Source organism: Malurus melanocephalus, unplaced genomic scaffold, assembly GCF_030028575.1.
Source record: "Malurus melanocephalus ecotype Western Australia unplaced genomic scaffold, MMel_1.1 scaffold_400, whole genome shotgun sequence".
In the NCBI taxonomy this organism is placed as follows: Eukaryota; Metazoa; Chordata; class Aves; order Passeriformes; family Maluridae; genus Malurus; species Malurus melanocephalus.
In genome coordinates, this window is record NW_026623632.1 from 359,235 (window position 1) to 386,688 (window position 27,454).

Consider the following 27,454-nt stretch of genomic DNA (forward strand, 5'->3'; position numbering starts at 1 on the left):
TGGAAAGCTGTTTTACAAAAACTGAGGTTGCATGTTCCATTATCTCAGAGCTTTTTGAGCCTCATGAAGGTTTTGGTGGATGCTCTATGACCTAAACTACATTTGTTCTCCACTAAACCTGTTTAGATAATTTTCTTTTTCTTCAAGCAAACAGAAGGTGTTTGAGTGTGTCTTCAGTCCACTGCTTTTAAATAATAATTTATGAACTCTAGAAGATCTGCAGAAGCCAGAAATGTAGCTTTTTTGGACACAGAAGCTTGTCTGCCTTACAKCAGCAGTAAATGGTGTGGTGCTAACATCTCTAAGACAGGACAGTGAGGAGGCAGGCTAGTGCAAAAAGTGGACAAATTGAAAAGAAGCCTTTCTTTCCATCTCCTTCATTTTCTTCTTGCTTAGTGCTGCTGTTGGAACAAGAATGGGCCAACTGTGTGGACGATGCATGCAGCTCCTGCGAGACGTCATAGGCTTTGTTCAGAGGATGTCCTCTGACTTGGTGCAAGGCATCAAGGAATGCTTTACTTTGATAAGCAAATGTTCCTGTTTAAAACAGAACAGCTCTAAAGCCAGACAGCTGTACAAGCCCATCCTGCAGCCTCATGAGTGGGTGACAGCACAGGAGTTTCTGCAGCATATTGAAACAGGTAAGAGGACTTACTTTTTTAAAGGATTGTGAAAGAGCAAGGAGATTGATACYGTTGCTTGAAAGCAGATTGCTAGCTGATCTGCTCTTGCATGGCATTGAATAGCTTGGTGATGATGTAGGAAAAGCCAGAGCTGCAGAGCATTCTCTTTGTATACAGGACAAGCATGGGCTGAAGTGCTGCAACAGTTGGATCKAGGTAGAAATGGTCCGTAACTTTCTTGCTCTGCCACCACTGTTAATACATAACCATATAAATGTGTTACATAAAAGTGAGTCCTTCTAGTAATTGAAGTTACTTTTTTGAAGTTAGTCAAAAGGAACTCACACAACTGGACATGGGCTTTGCTATGACTGGATGCTACGTGAGTGCTGAGCTCTGAGCAGGCAGATCACAGTGTGACATGCACAGTTGTCCACCTCTGTGTTAGCTGAACACTTGGATTTGTGCTGGAAATGTCTGGGGTACACATGGGGAAGAACAGGGTTACTCTAGAACAAGCATCATTGAGCTCTCAGGATTCCAAGCAACTGYGCTTTTGTGCAAACATCAGGCATAATCACAGTCATGGGATTCTGCTTGAMTCAAAGTAGACCCATAACTCTTCRTTTATCTCCTTTGCTTTACAGGTTATTTGCCCCGTTGCTGTTTTTTTATTTGTGATGTTCTCTTTGTCCTATCCTAGGATGCAATATCAATAGGAAAACTTGATTTTTTGTTTCACTCCTGCAGTTATCTTGGATGAGTGTATTTTGTTGGTTGTCCAATGTAAAAGCAGTCCTCATCTTAAGATAAGGAGTCATTGCTTGTTTGGTTTTGCTTTGTCTCACAACTAATTGGGTATATTACTTCAGGTTTAGCACCTTTGGGCTAAAGCTACTGCACCAAATTGCATAGTTTTCTCATTTCATTCATGTGAGAGGTGTGGAAGTACTGTTTCTTTACTTGCCTTTTTGGGAACATGAAACAATCTTGTGAGGGAAACCAGGAGAAACCTTTTTCCTTGGTGTGACACKGTTAATGCTTTTTGAAATGATCTGTCATGGAACAACCTTTGGAATAATTGCCATGCCACTGATTGTTGTGTGAATGACACTCAGCTGGTGTCATTATGCAATGAAGGTGGTGGGGCCTGTGGTGATGCTAAGGTTCGCTGATTGTTGCACCTTCAGCCCTGGTTAAATCCTGATGTTTACATCAAGARTAGAGACAGCTTGTTTGTTACACAGTGGAGATCTTCCGGGGCTGAACTTTTTCTTCTGAAGGCTAGCATGCTCCTGACTCTCTAAGAGACTGTCTTGGYAGCATGCCAGCTCAGTTGATGGGTGAGGTCTAATGAACAGAAAGCCAGAATGGCCACTTGAAAAGACTAAGTGGATGTTTTCTTGAGAGATCCTTTCCTCTCTGAGCTCGATCTTCAAAAGTCCAGTCTGTCTTGGATCCCTGGGTGTTAGGATGTAACAGCTCGAAGCCTAGAGCTTCTCTGACAGCAGTACACCTATGACAATGAGGGCTTTCAGGGAGGTGTCACTGTCCATGACGGGACACATACATCACCTGAGAAGCAGAACCAAGGTTAATTCTCTGAGTGGCCAAATCTTACTTCCAAGACAAATGGAGGCAGGAAAACCTCACAAAGAGGACCAAGGCACATACCTCTTACTTTAACACTCACCTGTGTATTTTATTCCAACAGAGAGCAGGCCTATCCTCAGTTCTGAGCAAAATATAATAAGCAAGGAGACAGTGTTTGGACAATTTGGGTGCAAGGAGGGACTTCATGGTTGATCATTACACTCATCACTTAGCCAGGGCAGCAAATTTTGATATTTTAAGCAAGTGAAGATTTTGGGTGAGTTCAGCTTTATCACACACCCAAACAAAACCACAGATATGTGGAAGAATCAGATAGATTCAGGTTCAGTGAAAGAAACTGAATTAAACCACACGAAGATTTTTTTGGGTTTTTTTTTCTCTAAAACCCGGCACACATAGGCAAGTCCTTTCTTTTGTATGTATTACTAATTATTAAATGAAATTGTTCTTTAGATCTGTGAAGCTCAGTTACCTAATCCTGAAAGTAGGAGTTTGTTAGTCTTGCCATGTCAGCAGCTTCTAATGGCTTAAGATGTCGGCTGTGTTTTGCACTGAGGCATGAAAGCTCATGCCCCTTACATCCCTAACATTTTATGTCCCGTGGGAGATAAAGTAGCTAGATATTTTTCATAGATGTATTTCAATCATTAATGCACAGCTTCAATCTATTGCCTTGAAAATATATCTTATAATAGTGTGGTCTGCCAGACAATCTATGCTACATTGCCTTTTTCACTCTGTTCATTGGTTCAATGTCCCTTTCATTTTCCTCTCTGCTGTTCCATTCCACATATTRTATTATACAATGACTTACAGAAGTCAAGCATGACTGCTGTTGCTTGATGACTGTTGTTGAACATCTGGTTTGTTCATAGGGGAGCTATCACACTCGAGAACAGGTAGACTCATGCTAGAAATTTGAGCCTGAGGCAAGCCTATTTGCAGTCCACGTTGCTATTCCCTTAAATCCTTTCTTTCAATACCCAAGACAGGAAACACAGTGAACTTCAGATGTAGTAAATTAGAATTATATACTCTTTCTATAGTTCATAACTAAGAACACTACATTCAGTAGATTTATTTAAATAAGTGTCTTCTGTGAATCAGAAAAAGATAAAGACTTTTAGGGAGAATGAGAACACCTGCATTTATATTAGCATAAAAGCATCGAAAGGTTATAATTTATCTTATTCCCTGTCTCTAGTTTTGTGAGCTTTACAAGATGTGTTGCCATGGACCGGTTATTCCCAGTTCATCTATTGCTTCTGCTTATGGAAACATGAATAAAGATAGATGGGATTTATGGGATTTATGTTGCAGTATAAAAGTCCTTATGTGTTTGGTTGGCTGTAAATTTTAATTTCATTTTGTAAACTAGCCCTTTTCAGATGTAACTGAGCCTCTGCTGTCATTGTACATCTTTAGATTTTGAAATGTCTCCGCTTGGAAAGGACCCTCTGGAAGCCTTGAGGACCTTATCCTTTTCAGAAAACCCAGGTTTACAACAGTCGGCTGCCCTTTATTACTTGCATATGAGTCATCACAGTAAGTTATCTCACTGCATTAGATAATTTTCATGTAATTATAACGTAAAAGTATTATTTAAATCAGTGAAACTCCTTTTGATTCATTAAGCAAGTTTTTTTTTTTTTGTTGTTTTGTTTTGTTTTTGTTTTTTTTTTTTTTTTTATGCTGTGTTGTTTGCCCAGGAAGATGGCAATACTGTCAATGCCATGTAGGCAGAGTCAGTTCTGGGTTTTGCTATAAGGAGCTATCTCTCATGATTATAAAAGACTGTTACTTATGAAATTGCTATACTTTGCTAAAGCTCAGCAGCATGCAAAATACTTTGAGTCAGTGTATACTGAWTCTTCTGAAAGCAGCACAGTCAAAATATGGTAAACAGAAATGGACATTGACCAGTTAATGTTTTATATTATATAATTTTTGAAAGAGAACAAGGCTCTAGAAGCCACATTCTAGTGAAAATTTTTGAAGGAAACATTCTTCTTTGTTCCAAGTATTCTATGGGAGCACTTGGCTCCTGGGGTAATTGGTTAAAGGTTTGGAGTCAGCCTAGATATCCCAAATAAAATTCCAGCAAGAGTTTAGATTGAAAAGGCAAAAAAGTGGGTTTCAATTTATTTATCTATTTGTTTATTTTAAATTTATGTCAAAGAGAATGTTCTGTCACTTGGTGTGATAGCTTTATCCCATGCGTTTTTTGTTGGATAAAAAGTGCAGGTAGCCACAACATAAGGATCTGCTGTGAGGTAGAATGACTTGTTTGCTAAAGAGGCATATTGTTTCCCTTCGCATGATGTTTTTGAAGTATTTGATTATTCAAAACCCTTTCAGGAAACTTGCCCAGTTTGCTAGTAGCAGTTGAATTTCAATGAAGGCAAATACCACTCAGCCTGTCTATGGGAGCACCTGAGGCTTAAGTCCATCGAGAGAAAAATGTGACTGTGGTGAACAATGGGACTCATGGGTATTTTCTCTCATTTGTGCAGTGAACATCCCCTTGCCTGTGGAGCATCTGGAACCCTTCTATGCCTTACTACGTTCTGCTGACCTGGAGGTGCAGCAGATGTCTTCCTTGTCCCTTGTAAACTTCTTGCTGGAAGGAAATCGTGAGTAATTAATGGCACATCTTTCTTCAGGTGAAGAAGTATCTCTTCAGCCAGACTCAGACAGAAGGAGGGCACATCTACACAAATCCAGACTCCTTTTTTTTCTGTGATAGAACGAGTCTGACTGCAAGATACATAGCTTCTGGTAGCACCAAGATGTGTCAGATCCCTCCAACAAGATTATATCATGTGGCAAGAGGTCTTGCACCTGTGTGCAAAGGCTGATAAATTATTCCCAGACCAGTGTGGAAATTCTCATTCTTGGATCTACAGCCCAACAGTTTCCCTTTTAAACAACAGATACAGTTCTTAGAAATAAACTACCTATGAGTATAAACTACCTAACATTTTATGGTTATTTATGAACTGGAGATTAAATTGCTTGCAGAGAGAAAAAAAAGTTTAAATGCTCAGTAGAATTCACTTTCTTCTGTAACTAAAGGGGAAAACAGATTTGAGATAGAATCTGTGATATGCAGACAAAAAGCTTCCCAACAAAGTTTATGTTGATAGACAGGGCACGAACACACCACACCTTATCAATTGAGTCATTGTTGCATCTACTGCTGCACTCCCTGGGACCTTCGCCTCAACAAGTATTCCATCCCACAATCCCGTAACAGCAGAAGACAGGGTCAGTCTTCAGCAAACCTGGGCTTTTTCTTTGCTTTTTTTTTWAAAGGATTTTGCTGCAAATAATACTGTGTCACTATTTACAAAGAAAAAAATTATTAATTCAAGGGTAGAACTCAGAAAAAAAAGAAAGGGTGAGGGGAGTGCTGAGTAAATTGTGAATCTATTGGAAAGCTGCAGTTGCTCTTGCCAAAATTAACTAATCTAACCTTATTTGAGACCTTCTGGTCTAGAATCCCCAAACAACTCTTACACTCTTTCATGGGTATGAAGAGGAATCAAGCAAACCAAGCTAGGGACTGTGAGTGGCTTTCAGGCTATTTCCATCTTAGGTCTATTTTGTATAATCATAATTTAAATCTCCAAAGCCAGTCAATGGATGATGTATTCTTTCCACAAAATCATTAACTGTTTATGTTATTATTTGTCCTTTTTTCCTTGAATTTATAAATAGTTGACAAAGAATTAGTTGTCCAAATGGGTTTACTTGAGCCAATTCTGGATCTGCTTGAGTCAGAGGATCCCACTGTCCAGTGTAATTCCTGTGCCTGCATCATGACTTTGGCTCTTTCAGGTGAGTGTGCTGTTCTTTGCCTTTATCGTCTACAGTGAATTAATTCAAGTCTTCCCCTATATTTCAAGATGAAACAACCTATTTGCAATTGGTTTAAGAGTCATAAGATGCAGCAGCAAGTTTTGGTATTCCCACATCCTAAATTCAACCTCTTGACATTCCAGTTATTTTTCTCAGTATTCCTGACCTTCAATCTCTTATGATTACATTTTCATTCTAAATGTATTCATGACCATCTTATATTAATTAATGTCTGCATTGGCTTTTGCTTCAGTAGTTCTGTCTCTCTGATGTCTATGCTGATGAGGCTCCTTCATTTTACTAGTCTGAGAAAGCCAAGTTCTTCTAAGACTCCTCTTGTAAGTGAGGCTCTCCATTCATCTTCAGAGTCCTTCTGGCTGTAAATTATATGTTCCAGGAATGGAACATAGCATTTGCATGCGCTGTACCACAGGCCTCAGGCATGGTTACAGTCCCAAGATATAGATAAATGTGGCAGGAGTTCCATTTTGGATTAATCTCTTCTGAAAGAGAAGTCACCAGAAATGTTCAGTATTTCAGCAGGGATCTCACCTGTGTCTTTTATTGTGAATGTAGGGAAATATATTTTGTGGTACATCTCATGGTAGCACTTGCAGGTTTGGTGATTGTGCCACGGTGATGTTGTCATTCTACAGCTGACTTAATCACTTAGTCTTGCTCCTCCTCTGCTGATACTTTCCACCACAACAATTCCAAGTGCATATCCCTGCATTTTGTACAGTTTTCATTCTGTTTCCATTGTTTCAGTCTTCTAATTTGTCTGTTATTTGTAACTTTGTACTTCAGTCCCCCACTGCATTGATAGTTCTACATTTGCACCTTTGTATTAACTTACTGGTTCAAAACAAGTACTGATTAACCCTCATGGAATTCCATGTGTTGCCTCTTCCCAAGTGGTCATTCTCATTCAGCAAAACTTGCTGCCAGCTTGCTTTCAGTTTGTTACCCATCACGTACTTGCATTTGTCACTACCTTCTACTTAATTATACCTATTTCATATCATGATGTTAATATTTTCCTGATATCCAGACAGGTAAGCTCAGCCACAGTTACCAAAAGAAAGATGATCATGTTAGACTGTCTTATTCTACCTTGTGCAAACTTGTAGTTCTACAGTACAAAATGTGTACAAGGCTGTATAAAAGTCATGAGTAAGATTTATTTCCCTCTCTGTAGTATTTATTCTGCCAGCTTCCCTCTCCAACATGGGAAGTTGCARCCTGATGTCCCAGAAGGCTGAGAGAAGCATGATGAAAGTATTAATTTCTCATTTAAGTATTTATGTTGCAAAGAGGGAGCAGACAAGCAGGATCCAACCACATGAAAATGCTGATTTGCATTTTATCCAACCTTTCTGTTTTATTGTCAGGTWTTTAAACACTTTTCCCTTAAGAGCTTATTCCTAAGCGCTGTATATTATTACAGTCACATAAAGAATTCTACATATTACATTACTTTGTGTGGAATGCAAATTGCCTAATTTAAATGCCTCAATTAGGCATGGCATCACTAAAATTTTAGGTACCTGGCACAAGAAGGACTTTCTTTGTGTAGAGTCAGTGAAGTTAAGCCCCGGAAGACTTACAGAGAGGTGATCCTTCTTCTGTTTAAACAATCCTCAGAGAAAGCAACTTCTTTGGGGACCTAAGGATGTTACTTASTCCTGAAGACACTTTTGCCATTCTAGATGCCTTAAACCTGGAGTATAGGAAACCCTCAACTGCTCCAGATCCAGTCCACCTTCATTCCCTGTGGTCTTCTAACGCCTTTGCACACTCCCTTAAGTGCCAATGTCCTTCAGAGCACAAGTGCTCCAAATTATGCACTCAAGGAGCTTTTGAAGCTGAACATAGAGGTCCTKCAAGTGCATAAGCTGGGTTGCTGCCTGGAATTTGGTCATGTTGAGGATCTCTGTCCCAGTGTAATCAGGACTTAAAAGGCTGGATCCATTTATTTGTTTTTCAGACTATATTTAGCTACCACAGCAATGAGACTAAAGCAAGATGAAATCCTCCAGGGTTTATTTTAATTTTAACTCACAGACTGATATTTTTAAGTGTCTGTTTGAGAAAAGTATCCTGTTCATATCCTTCAATAAAGCCATTTCTGCCAAAAAGATAAATATGGAAGCACAACAAAATTAGGAAGATCCTTAGATGGCTATAAGGAGACTCAGATTCTGCATCTAAGAATGGTCTTTATTCTGCTGCAAYGAGCATGCATGACTATGTACAGAGTGAAATTGTTTGGCAGTGTTACGGCAAGTCATGTGTAAGATGCTGCAATAGGAAGCTGAAAATAAGAAGAGCAAACCAACCCATTCAGATGAAAATTTTTTGAAGGTTAGTTTGTTTCAGCACTAGCATTTGTCCACGCAGCAAAAGGACACATGCATGTTTACAGTTATCTGCAGCTTTTCAATCCATGAGTGAAAGTAATCAGTTCTGGGATAAGAACTCAGAGTACTTCAGAAGAGAACTAAAGGTTCACAGCTTCAGGATTTAGGGGGTCCTGAACATCTGCTTTAAGCTAAAAAAAAGGAAGATGCACTGAGTTTAAAGCACATTCAAAGTTGTTCTGATGGGAATTCTTAGGYACACAAATGTCAGAGAGTGGAAAGAAAGGATTTATAAATTAGTGAGTTATTCAAATACAGCTTGAGTACATTTTGTTGATTTACCCACTTTAGAGTAGCATCTGAACACATGGTTTCCTTCTAAGTGCATTCCAAGGGGCATCAACGGTTGCAGTGGCATCATTGCAGTGACTGYCTTATTGAAGATAAACAGATGGTCCAGGAGAGAAACATGATCTAGCCTGCCACATCTCTTACAGAGATGGTAATACAGTTACACATCTTGGTGAGATAGATTTTCCCATCCAGGCTATCATCATAAACTGGCAAAACAAATGTTCAGCTAAAACATCTGACAGAAGAAAGAAATCTGCCCAAGTTTTGTCCAAATGTTCGTAATCCCTTTTCTCAAATGGAAGGTTCTTTTCCACATTCCCAAACATTCATGGAGTGTATTATGTACAAGAATAAAGGAAGTAGTGATATCTGAATTCTTAATCTTTTTAMCTCTCTTTTTTACACAGCTGAGTACTTTGCATCCCACCAGACTGGTTTCTATCGGTTGGAGCCATACAAAAGACTTTCTGCTTCTACCAAGGGAAACAAAAGAACAGCATGTAGGCAGTTTAGATTACAGAAAGGCTTGTCTATGAAAGGGACTAGAATATTTCACCAGAATAATAGGTTCCCATATGGAAAAGCTATTTTTAAATACATTACTCTTCCCAGAACAATTACTTTTCTCATTTTTTTTCCAGAATAAAAGCTACTTACTTGAGTATATATGCATAGGAAGACAGAAAATTACTTGCCTTGAAATATTAAAGTAGTACTATCTGAATTATACTTCAATAAATAGCCTGGATAATCTGTGTATGTCAATTCCCCACTAGATAGGCTCCAGATATCTTTATTCTCATTACTCTCTAAGTTAGTTAGTATCTGAAGACTTGATCTCATTCAGAAATACCTGTGTTTTTTCTTTGCTTTGTCTRCTTCATGTTTCTCTCAGCAAACTTCCAGAGACTGGCCATTGTTTAAACTGTCTATAAATATTGTTAATTTTACACTGTTAAGTATTACAGTTTTTACTTTATTCACCAGTTTTTCATCCAAGTGTCTTAAGGGGTTCTGCAGATCTTTTTTTTGAGTTCTCCCGGTATGCCAGGATGTTGAATACAACTGTACAACTTAGTACATTGCCATGCAAGAAATCACCACTATTCGGAGAAGTGTCTTTCCAAATTCCAGTGTTTAAATCAAATTCTGTCTGCAGAAACCACTGCATTGTTTGTAGCTGTCAAGTGAGTCACACAGGGACATTCAAAGAGAGAAACTGGCCCTGAATATACCCTACTAAATTAATTAAACCTTACCTGCAGTTAATGATGTAGTTTTTGGTTATGACTGTGAATAGCTTGATCAGATGTACCAAGGGTACAAAGCAAGTATGACACTTTTTTAACCTGTGCAAGGGGACTTGAAGACATTTTAATTATCCTAGTCACAAACCAAAAGCATTGAACCCGCTGTGATTTATGGCTAATCCAGAAGTCATGAGTTGGTTTCTTTCCTGTTAAGCTCTCAGAATTTTTAGCCATTTCCTTTGAGCRTGCAGAGGAATCAGAGAAGGAAACACCAAAGAACTAGTCCTGCTAGTTGTTCTGCTTGTGTCTTACAGTAAGATGGCAGTAAGTATTTCTTTCTTCCTCCAATTCTTCTCCCCAGAGTCCAACCGAGAGGCTATTGGTGCTGCTAGAGGAGTTACACCCCTGCTGTCACTTGCCAAGTCCTATGATCCCAGAGTCCAGCAAAATGCAGTTGGTGCTATTCTGAACCTCACACAATCAGGTATTTTCACACTAATGGTTTACCTAAATTGCTGAAAGAAAACTCACTGATAGAAAAATAATCCAAAAGGATTGGGGCAAGAATAAAAGCATATCTGAGCAACAAGTTATTTCCTCTGCATACGGCATTCATGTTGATATCATGGCTTGATGATTTAAGTTTAGCAGATACAGGCCCTTTTTTGCCTAGTAGCAAAACAGACTTGATTTTCAACTCCAAGGGGATAGTGTATGAATACTTAAATAATCAGTCAAAGAAATAGGAAAAAAAACCCATTTGTTGAAGAAATAACCTGCCCTACAAAGTTAGTAGCATATTTGGTGTACTGTAAAGCAATTTCAGAAGCTTATCCAACAAAGTTGAGCTTTGGGAACTTTTAAAGTCACTCTGACTGACTCAGTGTTGGAATATGCAAAGTATATCTATCATGGATAGGACATTAAAGGCTCCTGGAATATCAGAAGCAGTACTTGGTCCTCTGCAATTACATGTAGACTACCATAATTAACTCTGAAGTAAACCAGTATTAAATTTCACCTACCAAGATGATACCATTACTCCACAGAGGTAAATGATAAAGTCATGAGTAACATCTCTGAACTCTGTCTTGTGCAAGGAAACAGTAAAAAGTTATGCAGTGGGCTATTACATTTCAGAATATTTGAAATAGTTTATTTTTGTGACACAGAAATCTTAGTGAAGATCATACTGAGCCTTTTTAGCTTCTCCAACAATTCAGATTCTCAGAGCAGTTTTCAGCATAAAACCATCAAAAGCTTAATCAGACAGCCTGTTAGTATTTCTGCTAAAATATCTGCATAATACTGCATTACACAAGCTCTAAATTATACACTCTCCACTCACACTGACTGGGATATATTTGGACAACATCAGCACTCTCTAGAACCCAAGGACTCTGCACATCCCTTTTGAATGGTGCCTCCAGAGGAGAGGGAGGAAAGGGGGAAGACACTTTTACTTTTTTTTTTTATGGCAGAGAAAATCCAACAAGTCCTATGCAAGGAAGGAGCCCTACCAGTTCTTGCCTGGCTGCTGGAATCTCCTGACTCAGAAGTACAGGTATGACTAAAATAAGGTCCAATTTTAAAGCAGTAACATAGTGACTGTAAGGAGAGCACAAACCACAGTATGCAGAAATGAAAAGGGTAAGAGGAGGAAAGCTTTGTTTAGTGAAGTGGAGCAACTTGTGAGAGCATCTTAGTGAAACTCAGCTCAGCCGGATAACATATATTAAAAGACCCAATTTGTCCAACTCCACAGGAGGAAGTTTATGACGCAAAACCTTGTCTGCCAGCACACATTAATGCATGCACAGAGTTGTTATGTGGCTGCCTTCTTGTGTTTTCAGATCATCAGACAAGCAAATAGATCTCTTCCTCTGGGTTTTGTTTTTTGGTTTTTTTTTGTTGGTTTGGGGTTTGGTTTTTTTTCCATCCTAACTTTGATCTTCCTCTCTAAGCAATTATGTCCGAGAAGATATATATTACAAATATCCTTTTCTTGTTATTGTAAATATGTGTAAATCTTTCTATTTTATGCCTATCACAGACACCTCTTTGTGATTCTGTACACTCAGCAGAGAGCTCGTCTTAGTGCAAAAGTATGCTGGTAAATGAACTGTGAATCAGAGTTGTAAGCCTTACACTCTGCTTGTTTGTTCATTCAGTCCTTTGAGTAGCACAGAATTGCTTTCTCCATCAGTTTAATTATCTCTATACAGATTTTTTTTTTTAAATATCTGAAGGGATGGACGCTCTGGAATTGCTTTCTGCAAACTGTTTAAGCATTTTTAGATTTCTCTGAGATTCACCTTAAAATTGCCATCTCTGTACCTCAACCTGTTTATTTAATWATACCTCCCTAGTAATAGATACTCTTACATATGTAATCCTTCCTAGCGTTAATGTTTAGATCCTTTGGAAGTGATCTCTTGTCATGCTAGGGCAATAGCTATATCCAGCTTGAGTAAATCAATGTAAACATATAATACAGTAGATGTGGATGACCTAACTTAGGTGCCAGCAGCAATGTCACTGCAGCAGCAGAGCACGTTCCCAAACAGCCAGGGTGCTAATGAATTTGTACCACAAGCCCAACAGGATTACTGTAGTAGCTACAGCAAGTTGTGCCTCCTCCATAGACACCCTTAAAGTGGAAAATCACTTTAATTTAATTGGTTTTAAATCTGAGCATTTCTCCAATTTATTTGTATTCTCTTCAATGTGTCATGACTCTGACCTCCTCTCTCTACATTTTCTCCTGGTTCTTTCTTTGCAGTATTACAGTTGTGCTTCCCTAAGCAACATGGCAGCCAATGTTCAGCACCACAAAGCCTTGCTGAGACCCAGTGACAGATTCCTGCTGCAGACACTGATATCTCTCCTGTCCTCTTCTGTGGACAAGGTAAAGCTGTAGCTTTCCCTTTGTGGAAAAGCTTAGCATTCAAGTAGAGCTATAAACTTGGACTTCCAGTTTCAGCCTCGCATCATGCTGTTCATCCACTGTACAGGTACCTATGCAGCATCTTTCCCATCAGAACAGACACCTATATTAGAAAATACGTAGGTTCTACAAGGTCAGTGTATGAAGAAAGCAAAGGGAAATCATTAAAGTTGTTCTGCAGCCCTGGACGCTTCCTTTAGACTAGGATGGCCTGTATGCTGTTAACTTGAAACAACATCTATGAAGTGTCCTGTTCAGGCTCTGTCTTTGATCTTTGAGTATGTGACAGAAGGTGTCTGACACATCTATTATGCTACTTTCTTTTTGGTGTCCAGAAATTTTACTTATATAGCTTTGAGGAATAACACCTTGAAAATTTTGCTTTGTTGGAAGCCACATCAAAGAAACTTGAAGAAACCACAGTTGTGGAACTTGAAATTCTGTGTAGAAGGGAGGTGAAAAAAAGGCAAAGCAAATGGGACAATTTCTTTTCCTTCATTTTCCTATAACTTATAAGACATTCTATAATAAAGGCAACATCTGAACCACATTCTTCATCCACAATAGGATGACTGATACTAAAAGGTTGAAAAAAATTTATCAAAACTTTGACAAAAAAATCACATGCCAAAATGTATTCTTGAAGAAAATGCAATAGCTTGCTAGCATTGTCATGTTTATTTTATGTGCAATAGGCAAGAACATGCATTACTGAAATGGCTCTTTTTCCTCCTATTTCTCATTCTTTCTTTTTTTTTTTTTTTTCCTCTTTGGTACAAGCAGATTTCAAGCCAGGCATGTGTTTGCCTAAGAAATTTGGCTACCAGTGGTAAGCAATGTCTTGGAGATAAAGAAACCACACTCTTTCTCTCTCTGCCTTTCAGAGTGGGCACAGTGGGCTGGGAATCTTTCCTGTTAAAAGCAAAGAGACACCCTCTTTTCATTTTAACTGGATACTAARGGAAGAGGAAGCTGCAGTGCATATCCTAACTAAATCTGTCTTAGATCTCCCACGTAGTAAGGGGAGTATCTGGAGTAAGTGAGAAAGGCCGCAGAGGTGTTCTTATGCACAGAGCCTTAGTGAGTTGCTAAATTTTCTTCCATTCCATGTTTCCTAAGCATTAAATCTGATGAGGAAAGGATGCTCCTGAAATTGCTTATTGAGTGGGGATCTGTCTTTTCCAAGGGGTGATTCTGTCTAATATTAAATATAATTTTCTCCCCAGCATTTGGTATCCTCTTAAAAAAACCCTATCCTATTAAATGTCCAAGATTCATTTCTATGACATATTCAGGAGATGGGGACAGAGGACTGACACACTTGATCCTAAAGTCCGAGACTCGAGGGTAGAGTTATTTATGTAGAAAATGTAGAGGTGCTTAGTTTTCAAGCAATCACAATTATAGAGGAGCTGAGAGTGAAGGAAGTGCTGTGCTGCTCCTTAGCATGTTTGAAATTCCCTGGTCTGCTTTAGCTTTTGGATCTGCCTCTCCATCTGGTGGCTGCTCTGGTATTGCCTTTTAATGCACTCACTGAGGCCCCAGGGGCAAGCAGGTTATAACAACTCAAGGGGATGGCTGATCTCGCTCCTGGCTAACCGTAACTCTGAGAGTTTGGTGGTTATTGGGAGGTTTTTCTGCTTGTGTGGCTGAGGTTACCACCCTCTTACCTGGCCTTATGCCAATGATGCACTCAGAAAATTACCCTCATTCTTTCTGAAGTTTAGACACAGACTGAGGGTGCACAAACCTACATTCTGCCATCAAGCCTGTATTAATCCTTCAGCAAAAGGAGACAGAACAAATGAGAATTTATTTTTATAAATGAACATCTGGCATTGCCCCAGCCCATGGASATGGGGTGGTTCTCTCTAATTTGATCACTGAGGCACAAGCAGCTGTTTGAGCCAGAGCCTGAATGCCTCTCTGCAGTGCTCCGAACCTCCCTGACCTCAGTCATTTTCCCACACCAGTAGACATCCAGGTCGAGATGGTTGCTGAGAATGTCCTGCCCAAGCTGTGCTCTCTTCTGGCCTCTGGCAACGTGGATGTGCGTCGTGCCTCCATTGCTCTGCTCTGGATACTGTCCCAGCACCCACCCAATCAGGTAAGGCAGGTCATTTCCCAAAAACAGAGGGGAAAGAAYAGTTCTGGCCACCACCTGGGTTAACACTCTCTGTTATGGCAAAACTGCCTATGAAACAGGCAATTGAGAATGACCAATAGACTCTGGGAGACTCCCCTACCCTTCTGTCTCCCACCCAAAATAACAAGGCTTTGGTTACTGCAACTGCACTGTCGCTAACTACCTGAGGAGCCATCTGTTGTGATGAATGGGATCCAAAGGAGAGATCAATAAGAGAGTAGAGGGGGAGATGGGTGTCAGATTCCTTGGATATGTGGGTACTGCCTTGCACTCCTTGCAGCTCCCTCTAGTCCCCAGGCCATAAATGTCCAGATGGATGCTTGAGGGGGAGGACATACACAGTGCTGTGAGAGACTGCAACCAAGAAAGTTATTTCTTGGCTACAGAGCTTGCCCACACACTAAAAAGCAGAGAAGCTAATTTAGAGCAAGCATTTAAAGTGCATCAGTATGAAATAAAGGGCAAATATACATTACTTCCATATATGGACAATTTTATTCAAAATACATTTGAAAAATACTAACATATATTGAATTAGGATCAAAACAACAAGGAGAATTAACAGAATTTGAAATCTTTGCTCTCTTTAGCTAATTCATTAGGACTTTCACTAGGACCATGTATACTCATGTCCTAAGTTACAGAATTATTATTTTGCCCAGGTTCAGGGTAAACACCCCCATTAACCGTGCAACACTAGAAAATAATGAAGAAATTTGACCAGAAATAAACTGCAGCAAATACTGACAAATTACTATTATATTTTAATGTAATTTTTYTTTACAGTAATTGAAGACTTCTGAAGAACATAGATGTGAAAGGTTTTTGATAAGTGTTTTAAGGTAACGACAACAWTTTAAGGTAGTCAGAGGTTGCATACATAGAGGAAAAATATGTCAGAACCTTTCCTGCCACATTGCTTCAAGCAGTAGTGACTGGGTATGAGTAGCCACAGGTGGCCTTAAGTGCTTCTTGTGCCTGAAATACACTCAGCCTGATGGGAAATTTACTCTGCATATGGAAAGTCTGGTGCATTACAGTTCAGTTGCCTGTACACAAACCAAAATTGCACCTCTCCTTCCTCTGTGAATGATTGAGAAGATGGGTGAGCTCAGTGCCTGGGAAGTAGCAACCAGAGCACAGAGCTACTCAAGGCACCATGGCTGCATGAGCACCAAACATCCTCATTGCTCRTCAAACTGCAGTCAGAACACAGTTTACTCTCAACAAGCTTACAATTGAAATTCATGGTTAGTTGGAGGCCATTTGCACTGTAAATGTGTTACTCAGTATGAGGCATTGTGCTGGAACATGATCCTCACTCACTTTTGCTTTTCTTGTCTCCAAACACCATTCACATTTTTTGTTCYCCTAGCAAAGAGTAGCCACAAATCCTTTTCTCCCCGGTCCTGAAACTTGTCTTTACTGGTGTTTCAGACCCTTGGCCCCAAAGAGTTGTGGTCAGTGTCAGTGGGAACAAAGGCACTGGGATCTCAGCCTTKTTACACCAGTGGTGAAACAGCCCAYCCTKCATAAGGGAAAAAGCGTCAGCAGCAGGAGGCTGGAAAGCAAAGCATCACCCTTGAGSCTTTATTCTCCAGTGAGAAGTATCTACATCTCTAAATTTGTTTTAGTGAGCAAACATGGCTGTCCCTGACTGCTGAATGTTGCTGCTTTGTGCAAGCGAGCCCTGGGCACTCTGAGAAGAGGCTGACCTCTCTCTATTCATATCCTGCCTCCCCATCTCCATGCCTTTTCTGGCCTGTTTTTCAAGTCTTTTCAAGGATTCTTTCTCTAGCTCAGGCTGAATTCTCCATGAGTGAAAGAGGGACTTCTCCATGGGAACAACTGTTGGAAAACAAGCCACCCAACAAAGCTAACCTTTACAACCAAGTCAAGTGATGCTTGAATTATTACAAATACTACCCAGGGTACAATGGGGCAGAATCTGTCTGCCCTTTTGTTACCATGAAGCAAACCCCCAGGAATGCTTTACACGAGCTCCTCTCCCTGCTTCAGCCCCTTTTTTGCAATCTCCTGGTCAGGCTGTTGACAGGGATTCCCAGCAAGAGCTGGAAAACTTTCCTCTTGCAGGGGGAGTGTTATTCAGTTTTCTCAAGGACAGCCCAGTCCTGAAACACTAAAGAATAAGGCTTTGTGAGAAAAGATTTTAAATCAAATTCCTTTGAGCAAAAGATCTGGAAGTCASGATGACAGAAGTCTGTCTGTTCCAGATGGTGCCACTGACTCTCCATTCCAGGTACAAAATAACTTTGCCTTCCCATTTTGCTAACTACTAAACAGGAGATAATATTTACCCTGTCAAGAAATCCCTGTGTAAKGAGTGTGAGTACAGCATTGCAATGGTAAGCAATCTTGCAGCTGGAATGTTTTTCCTTGCCTGTTTTTTCTTTTTTAATATTCTGCTCTTGGGAGAACTTAGATCAATATCCATCTGAACAACTCAATCTATTTTTACTCACAGTTTTCTCGTGATTCTCTTGCACTGTGCATGATTGAGCCAGAAAACAGAATCTGGATCTCAGCCATATTCCAGCCAAAAAAAGAATTTCAGCAAAATTCAAGTACTGTCACTTGCTAATGTAGGTCCTAAATAAACAAAAGAGCTTGGCAGGAAAGTATATATATTAGAAAGTTCCTTTATACTCCGTAGAAAATCTCCTCCTCTCAGGCTGTAGCAAATCAAATACAAGTATTGTAGTTGATGGGACACTTGGTCCAAAAGCATAGGAAACAGTCATCAATGGTAATTTAATATGATTATCTAAAACTATACYATTTCTTCCTTTTAAGAGAAAGAAAAACAAGATGAAGGAAAATKAACTGGCATGTCTGCATATAGGATTCTTTAAATGCCCCATGTTTAGGCAGAGCGCTGCCCTTTCCATTTATTTTCATGTTTTATTTTAGGATTGCTGGTTKTGACAACGCTTAAAATGAACTAAGTGAAGATGTCAGCTGATATTAAAAGATAATAAGATACACTTTTGCAATTTAACCTAAGTAAAAGAAAGATTCAAGTTAAACTAACTTTTGAAGACATCTGCCTTTYAACACTGTTTAGTGGTCCTGACATTTCACAGGTTTCAGAATTATGTGACTTTTTTGCAACTGTGTATAGGACCAATGATTTGTTTTATATTGAAYTYCCTTGCTAATATGTCTCAGTTTTGAAGTAGCAMAAATAATAAGGTAAATTGTGAATAAACAGAAGAACTACATAAAGAACTTAAATTTCTAAGGGAAGGAGACTGAAAGTAAAAACACTCACAAGACGAAATGTTTTGATTTTAACTGTAGGCCTAACCCAATGCCTGTTGAGGTCAGGTTTCTCTCACACAGCAGTGCCCTCTTAATCCATATTGTTATTGAGGTAACTACCTGTGCAGTAATCCAGACTCAGATCTGATATTACAGGACAAGAGATAGTGGCTTCAAACTGAAASAGAATAGGTTTAGATTTGATAYTAGGAAAGAAATTCCTTACTGTGAGGATAGTGAGGTACTGCAACAGGTTGCCCAGAGAAGTTGTGTATGTTCCATCCCTGGAAGTGTTTAAGGCTAAGTGGATGGAGCTCTAAGCAACCTGATCTAGAGGAAGGTRTTCCTGCCTATGGCARTGGGGWTGGAACTAGATGATGTTTAAGGTCCCTTCCRACCCAGGCCATCCTGTGATTCAATATTACTGGGAAYTGGAGGAAGACTACATTCAGAGAGAGACACCCAGTAAAGTACCTCTGAAATATCATCAGACACCAGAGAAATATGTGTGAACAAGATGTTGTTCAGACCATGTTTACTAAAGAGGTGTCTGATAACAAATTGATCTGAAGATACAACCACTAGTGTAGCCAGGTAAATTGCTGAGCTACTCAAGGACACACTGCTGCTGCTACATCACCAAATACTTCTGCCTTTGACACCTACCCTGACCACCACTCCTTCCAGTCAGGATCCCACATCCTTCCCCTGACTACCAATGACTTCAGTGAGGCATTGAATGGAAACAAAAATAAACTACAGGACCTTAAAGACTCCAGCCTTCCATAGCACGTGCTCTAATCAGTGCCAGTCAGACCATACTTGAGAGTAGCAGCACTGGACACAGCCACATCCTTGGAGTAAATAGGCAAACTAATGCTCTTCCTGCAGAGTTAAGTTYTATCTTTCCATAGTGCACTGCAAAGTGTCGTGCTGTCCATACTGGATGTAATTGAGATACTGGTTGCTCTTCTCAGGAYACTCTGGCATGTGCTGAGCTACTGCAGAGCCTGGAGATGTTACTGGCAGCACATAAAACAGACCCTGTGATTGTTGGACATACTGCTTGCATCATCAAAAACCTAAGCCTTTCCAAAAACAGACAGGTGGGTACGCAATGTTTGTCATTGAACTATACCCTATGAGATTGCCATTGCGTTTATGTCAAATCAGCTTTAAAAAAAAAAATTCTGTAATTAAACAAATGCCAATTTGCTATAYACTTCACACAAAATTGCATGTGTGAATAAAAGGACCATAAGGAAATGCAGCTTTGTTCATATTTTCCCAATACAATACAAAAAAAAAAGCTAATTAAAATAAGAAATATCTAATTTTTGCTATGAGTGATGTGGTTACCTAATTTGACTGTATCACAGGTATAAAAAGTTCTTCTACCAAGGACATTTCATACTAATTAAAGGAACCAYTGAGGAAAATCTGAGGCCTGTTTTGAACGGAATCTTTGTTTCCTGACTCTCATGCTTCAGCTGCCCTTCATTGGGAAATAGAACCCTACTATTGATGTACATTTTGTCTCTTTGGCAAGATATTAGTTGTGCCAAAATGCTATAAAAATCTCTCTTGCTGACTTTGATTCAAAATCCATATGCACAGATGCAMTTCCTTTCTCCTTGCCTTTTAATAGTGCTGTGATCAAACAGTACCAATCAATACTGAGAAAAAAATCCCACCAAAATCCTCATTTCTGCTTTGTCCCACTTCCTAGTGCACACTTTTCAAGACTGAGTTCTTTTTTTCTTCCTCAGTATTCATGATCCAATTCCTAGTTCCAGAGATCTAAACCAGCCAGAAGGAAAAGTGTGGGTTTTTTCACTAAGATAAGARTTTTATAAATGTCTAATAGCTGTGAAATCAAGTTTTGCAGGGAATTAAATTCCCTCAAACTCAAGGCCCACAGCAAGAGTAAAAATGGACCATCCTTTTAAAATTTGACAAATATGGTCATTKCTTTGAAGTACTTAAATTCTGAGACTTTATTCTGTTATTATCTGGGAGCTGCTTCACCTTTTTAAAACTTTATAATATAGAGAGTATCTAGCTCTTACTTTATAAGTGAATACACAGACATGAGTCAGAGTGCCAGGTTTCCATGGTCAATTCTAAGGAAYGCTCCCTAAAACACTTCAGGGTCCTTGGCACAAGAGGAAAAAAACAGTGTTGTTTTTATGCCAGCAGGACAGAGTGTGGGAGCTTGAAAGGCAGCAGTCTCAAATTCACTTTGAACCACTAAGAAGCAAGTTAAAAAACTGCAGCATAAAGTGAGTGAACACACAGAAAGATATTCCCTTTTGTTGATAGACACTGAGCTCACGGAGCTGTGAGCAGCTTCCATTTTTGGGAAATGACTGATGACTTTGTGATTCACCTTCACTAGCAACCAGTCACCTCTAGACGACTCACTCCTTTCTTGGTCTCATGTGCTTTTAGTCCAGGTCAGCACAGGCTAAGTCTCCTATTTGATTTCAACTCAATCTGTAAAATATATATCTCAGTACAAATGATCTCTGAACAATCCAAGGTGTTGTCGCCTGGCTGTGGTAGATCTGGGAGGAGACATTTCCATTACTGATGGTTTAGCCCTCAGTAGGAGGGCTTCTGAAGCCCCCAGACACCACTAAACCATAATGGAAGTGTTAAACATTAATCTCTCTCTTGTGGCAGAGAATCACTGAGAGCCGATGTGTTGAAGGTCTCCTCCAGACCATGCTTTCAACCGACACTCAAGAAGATTCCCTTCRTTACGTGACATCCTGCCTTGCTGAGCTAGCAAAGCAAGGTAGGGCAGCAACCTCCACCAACAGCTTAATCAGAGAARTGCACATGTCCTTTATTAACTCTGATAGGAGATGGAACACAGCTGGACACACAGTCCCAGTCTTTCCCTTTAAATTATTGGGAGCGTAGTTGTACGCCTCAAGAACAAAATCCAATTCACTGACAAGACATAGGGTCTCCATTGTCTGCACTCCAAATTTTTCTTTGTGCTGAACTTTACTACTTTATTATGGCCTGTCTACTTCTGTTTGTAACATTTCCCAGTTTCTCAGGGTGAAATAATTTTTCCGTATCAGAAACTAATATTAAAAAACAAAAGACTAAAATATAAAGTAACTCTTTATCTTGAAAGTTTTTGCACATGGATTTTATCATTGGCACTCATAAAAGGTACAGCACTCTGCATGGCCAAAAGGATGAGTGTAAATTTTCCCAACAAGCCCCAGTACTGGATATTGTCAAACAAGTCATCTCTTGTATCTGGTGTAATGCTCATGCAGCTGGCAACACATCAGATTTAATTTTGCAAGTGGTGTCCTGCAGCTGTGGGACAGGCTGAGCCCAACAGGCCAAGATTGGGTCTTGCACATGAAGTGGTTCATTCTTGCAGGACATAAAGCCAACAAAATATGAATCAAATCCATGGCCTTACCTTAGTGAGAGCAGAACCTCTGAACACGACCCTTTTTTACAACATAAACACACTTAATAATGAAGTTCAGTACTTACTTTGCTTCTTTAGTTGYGTTAAGGATTCCCTATTTTGGCCAGTATGGTTTCTGGCAGATCTSTCACCTTTGTTTCTTTGACACTGGAGTTCCTGTTTACAGACTCCTCTCTTACCTTTCTGCCTTCCAGAAGGAGCCGTGTTACACATGGTCCAGCAGATGGATGAGCCTTTGACAAAGTGCTTGGTGAGACTGGCTGGCCAACTGGAATATCCTGAGCCATCCTTTCATGCTGCCTCCATCATCCAGCACATGATCAGTCAYGGTAACTCACACAGGATTAACTGTTTTTTGAAAGTGATTTATGGCTATCTGGATGGAATTCAGTCTTTTCCCAAAGGACTTACTTGTCATAAGCTGAAAAACCTTCAATATTCTTTTTTCACCCCCCCTACCTGCTCTACAAATTTTTAAGAGTCAAAGTGCCTACAGTCACCCTTGAAATAAAACAGTCCTTGAGTGCATGAGAAAGCCCAGGGATGAAAGTGCACCACAGATAAAGGTATGATTCATGTGSTTGTTGCCTTCTTCAAGTACTGCCAGGGCTGGGCCATAACCAATTCAGAGGTCCCTGCAAACAATATAAGGATGAAGGTGGGAGACCATTAAGATACTCCTCACCAGGGGAGAGAACGTGTTTCAGACAAGGGTCACTTCAGACAAGGTTACGTCTTTCTGTTTGAACTTCTTTCTCAGTATGTAAAATGTGATGACATTCCCCACAGATAGCAGAGGTTGCATTCCAGAATTTTAGATTAACTCTGCTCCCYGATGACCAAGAGAAAAGCTCTTAACTGAACCAAATCCTGCTAGTCTAGTTAGAATTCCAGACTAAATTAGCAGGAGCAGTAAAATTAAGTGGCTTTTAAGAAGATAGCCAATTTTTTTAAAGTTTCAYTGGGAGAGAATAAAAGGAGCATTATTTTTACCTGTAGAAAACTAACAGCTTTATGCTTAATACACTGSTCCCATGCAGCTGAGAGCCTTTTAGTCTTGCAAGACGGTATTCAGATGATTCTTGCTATATTCTTTAGAAAGGCATGGTTATATTTTCAACTTAGATGTAAGAAAAAGTGAAATCTGTGGTAAGGCCCCAAYAAGGGAAAATGCAAATATTTCATTTCTAGCACCGAGGATTTGCTACAGGCAGGGAACAGATTCGGACAGCATAATTACCTCATGGATAGGCTCACGTAACAGGCCAACCAGTCTGAGAATCAGCAGCCCCCTCAGCTTTTTATTTACCTGAAGTATCAACACTATTGTCAGAAGCTGTAGTAGAGGGAAGTCCCTTGCCAGTCTTTGAAATAACATTGGTTTTAGTTGAAGGTGGATGATTCATTACTGATCTTATAAATGTTGTTAAAAAAATCAGTTTTCAAAGTGTTTTAAAGGCTCATATTCATGTCCAGTGGTTCTCCCATTTATGCAGAAAAAATGATGCTTTTGTGGAAGCATCACATTGGAGAGATTCAAGCCTACCTCAAGGATTTTCTTACGCACCAAGAAGTCCGCTTTCAGCAGCTGGGCATCTCCACATTCTGCAGACTACGAGCAGGTACATCCTTCCTGCTGGGCTGGGCCCCTGGGGCTCTGCCAAGGCTGTCTACACCCATCGGCAGCAAACAGGCACTGCTTTGTAACAGAGATCACAGAATCGTGAGGGTTGGAAAAGACCTCTAAGATCATTGAGTCCAACAATTGASAGTGCAAACTCCTCTCAGGACTAACTCTGCTCACTTAAGCAAACAGAATAATCTCAAGGGTAGCTGTTAACTCACCTGTTTTAAAGCAGTGCTTTAAGAGGATCTCCTAATAAAGATGGGAGGATTTTGTTTGTTTGCTTTAAAACTAAAGGCTTTCTGATCAGCAGGGAAACAGGACTTCAGGTACAGATCTTTTATCTTAAGAATGTTTGGCACTAGATACAACCTAAAATTCTTTCAAATGTGATTTTGKTTTATTTTGATAAAACAAGCAAATAAGGATGTTGCATGATTAGCTAAGGCTGATACTAAGGCTGGGAAGTCTCATATCATCTTCAATCTTTAAAGTTCATTCCCTAATATTTTTCTGGTTTTGGTTAATCTTCTTGTCTTTGGGTAAAAGTTGAGTACTGATGAGAGTTAYAGTGTGGTAATAACTGTATATAGCACATATCTTTACATATGTAGAGCCAGTCAAAACCCTGCTATGTCTTGATATGCAGCTGCTGCATAAGGCTGAATTTGGCAGTTGAGACTTATACATCTGGATCAGGAGAATTTAGCAGCAATGTTGAATGGCTGTAGGCATGAAAACTGAATTTGTATCTGCTTTGTGTGGTAGAAGATTATTGTTCAGCCTTCTCTATATCCTGTAGTAAGAACCATCAACCAACTGTATCTAACCTGACAAAACCTGCTTTCTATCCATCTGCATTAGAAGACAGGGAAAAACAGCAGCTGCCTAACACTTGTTATTCCTCTTCAGATCCAGAATTTTCATTAGCATTCAGAAAAAGCCAAATGGCCAACCTCCTTGAGCAAGTCCGTCAACAAACAGAAGAAACACAAGAGCTCCTTAGGGTAGCYATGTGCCATGAAGACAGTTAATGTGTAAGCCAAATGGCTTTTGAAAACTTACCAGATCCAAGAGCCTGAACTTCCAGAGGAAASAACTCTTTTCATTGGTTCCTGTAATTTTCCTGCTACTTGCAGTTTCGTCATACAAGAGAGATGTCCCGGTAACAAGCATTGGAGCAGGTCAAAACATAATTCCCTGGACCCTTTAGCTGGCTGCTTTAGTGTGCTTGAGGGCATGGCTATGTTGAAAAACACCCGTTATGCTTGGTTAACCTTCCCTGGTTTGGTTTTGGTTTCCTCACCCTGCCACCCCCCTTCAGAAAAAAAAAGCTTAGTATTAATGAGGTTTTATTCATGCAACAGGCTGATTCCACTGAAGAGGCATCTSTCAAATATGCAGGTGGCTGCATTCATCTTTACTTTGTTTCTGTTCCATATTCTGTATTACAGAGCACACCCCAGGGACTTTAGGAAACAATTGAATCAATCCATACTATAAAGGTAGAAAACTATGAACAGCTTACAGYAGAAAGTAACTGTTGAGGGATAATTCAGAAAGTGCAAGAAATTTGTAAGCAGCAASAATGGGTCAAGCCTGACAGCTGACCGTTGTCCACACTATAGGCACTGCTTTCCAGCAGAAGAGCAAAGGCACATTAAGGCAAGGAGATGTTGCACAGAGCAAGTACARATCACAGCAGGAAACACAAATTATTTGGGTGAGATGCGTTTAAGTACAGAACTCTTTGTTCTGCAAATGTTAAAATTATTTCCAAAGCTTACTTGCAACAAGGGAAGACTGAAAATATTTGGCAAAATTAGTAATTTTTGTTATATTTTGATATTAATACTTCRTTTCAAAAAGGAGTTAAAGAACAATAAAGGTAGTCATGTGTTTAAATTCAACTAATTTTCTTACATGTATACTTCCCATGGTCAGGCAGATGTTCAGCTATMTCCAGGAAAGCCAGGTTCTATCACGTGTGTAATGGTAACTTGGGAAGACACACATTGTAACTCCAAACATYCCCCCTTTCCTCCTCCTTCCCTCAGCTTTGTATGCCAAGCATGACAACGTAAGATGTGGAATGTCCCTTTGGTCAGCTGGGCTCACCTGTCCCAGCTGTGTCCCGCCCCCAAACTTCTTGTGCAACCCCAGGCTGGTGGGGAGGTGTGAGGCAGACCGTGCTGAGCAGTAACTGAAACATCCCCGTGTTGTTACCAACCCYGTGTTCAGCACAAACCCCAAACACAGCCCCCTTCAAGCTACTRTGAACAAAACTAACTCTACCCCAGTGAAAAGCAACACATCTTTTGAGATGCTTCTGACCATGTTATAACTCTTRTGTGCATGTAAAGCTTTAGAGCTGCTACTGGTTACAAACATGGAATAAAGGTGAGATTTAAAAAAAATAGTTTAAAAGAATTATTCTGTCAGTTAAGAGCTCAGTGTTTTATTTAACTGTGACTCAAATCTCTGGGCTTAATTTTACTACTTGGGAAAGGCATTTTTGATAATGAATCCTTTTAATATCAGCAAGTTCTTTCCAACAGTACTGTTTGGGGGAAAAAAAAAWCCAAAATGAAACAACAYCCCACACACTCCCTGACCAAAAACYSTATGTAAAAACAACCAAACCCACACTCAGTGCAGTAAAAAGACCTATTAAAAGTACAGAGTAAACAGAGACTTTAGGTAAAGCAATAGGGTATTTTCAACATTCATGCATGACAGGAATTTTGTTTTGAAATCTGACAAACCACGTGCTCAGCTTTGGGCAGGTGGACTTACTGAAACAGAGGATTGACTGAATTACACACTTAGGAACAGAATTCAAAAGTCTCAGACTTCAAGTCACCTCTGTGGGTGTTTTTGACCAGTTTCCAAAAAGAAAAACAGTGCACTATTAAGTAYTGATACTAGAATGTGTCCTGTTTCTGTATTATTAGGTATTTAATCACAAATATTATTATTTCAATGTCTTAGCAAGAAAGAAAATAACAAAGCATTCTTTATCAGCAATGAGGAGATAAAMGACATGAGGCAAGCAGAGCTAATGGTGAGCAATGCAGCAGTTGTGATGTACTGAAGTAACTCAGTGAGAACCATCCCTGTGAGCAAGGCTGTTGTGCTGTGGAGACATGAGCATGGAGCTGAGCCTTCCCAAAGCACACAGCTCTCTGCTGGGAAAGGTTACTGCTCCACACCCTCAGAACAGCTGTCTGCACCTTCTACACCTACCACTTCTACCTCAGGGTGTAGTTCAGCCTTACCTCTCACAGTACAAACAGCACAACCAACTGCAATACCAACCAAGGCAGAGGAGCTGGCCTTCCTCCCATAYCATATTTTATTGTCAAGAACAACACTCAACTAAAGAGAAACTATTTTCCCTGCATTAAAAGAGGCTTAACCAAAAGATTTTAAAATTCAATCTTAAATATTAAAAAAAATTATACACCTACTTCTACTCTCAAATCCCTTGTTTTTATTTTGTGTCAGGCCCTTAAAACAGGAAATTCTCCCTCATTTGAAGTCAGCCTGGACAGACTGTAATGATAAATGGATTTTAATCCAGGCCTGTAAAAAAAATTCAGCAAAACCCAAAATACACATGAGAAATGAAGCAGGCCCATTTTTRCTGCAAACAGTGAAGAAGTGTGCTGAAGTCTCACAAAAACCAGATCAGCATAATTTATAACCAATCATATATAGCTCAAAATGAGCACAATTTAAACCTGAGCCCAAATGAATCCTAAGACTTAAAACTGAAGCTAAATGTTACTRCCTCTTTCTTTGTTCTCTTTCTAGTTGCAAGTGACTTTGTACCAAYTTTTCAGTAAAGAAATTAGAGAAAACCTGAAGCAAAGTTTTAAGCAGACCAGGAATAGCAAGAAGAGTTTTCCATTCAGAGWTTGACTCTTG

At 39.7% G+C, this 27,454-nt stretch overlaps 1 protein-coding gene across 2 annotated transcripts; it reads left to right on the forward strand.

The window, feature by feature from the left end:
* On the forward strand, positions 1-27,437 carry LOC130581271 (uncharacterized). Of its 2 annotated transcripts, none has more exons than XM_057379285.1 (14): positions 1-641; positions 3,663-3,782; positions 4,751-4,870; positions 5,958-6,077; positions 10,424-10,546; positions 11,544-11,626; positions 12,845-12,970; positions 13,793-13,838; positions 14,986-15,116; positions 19,415-19,543; positions 21,123-21,237; positions 22,095-22,229; positions 23,397-23,522; positions 24,437-27,437. In XM_057379285.1, the coding sequence occupies exons 1-14, from the start codon at positions 416-418 to the stop codon at positions 24,556-24,558; spliced, it is 1,722 nt and encodes a 573-aa protein (XP_057235268.1). In that variant the 5' UTR covers positions 1-415; the 3' UTR covers positions 24,559-27,437. The 2 variants fall into 2 exon arrangements, with proteins under 2 accessions (XP_057235268.1, XP_057235267.1); XM_057379284.1 differs by having other exon boundaries at positions 2-641; positions 14,983-15,116.
* Positions 27,438-27,454: the final 17 nt, after the last annotated feature.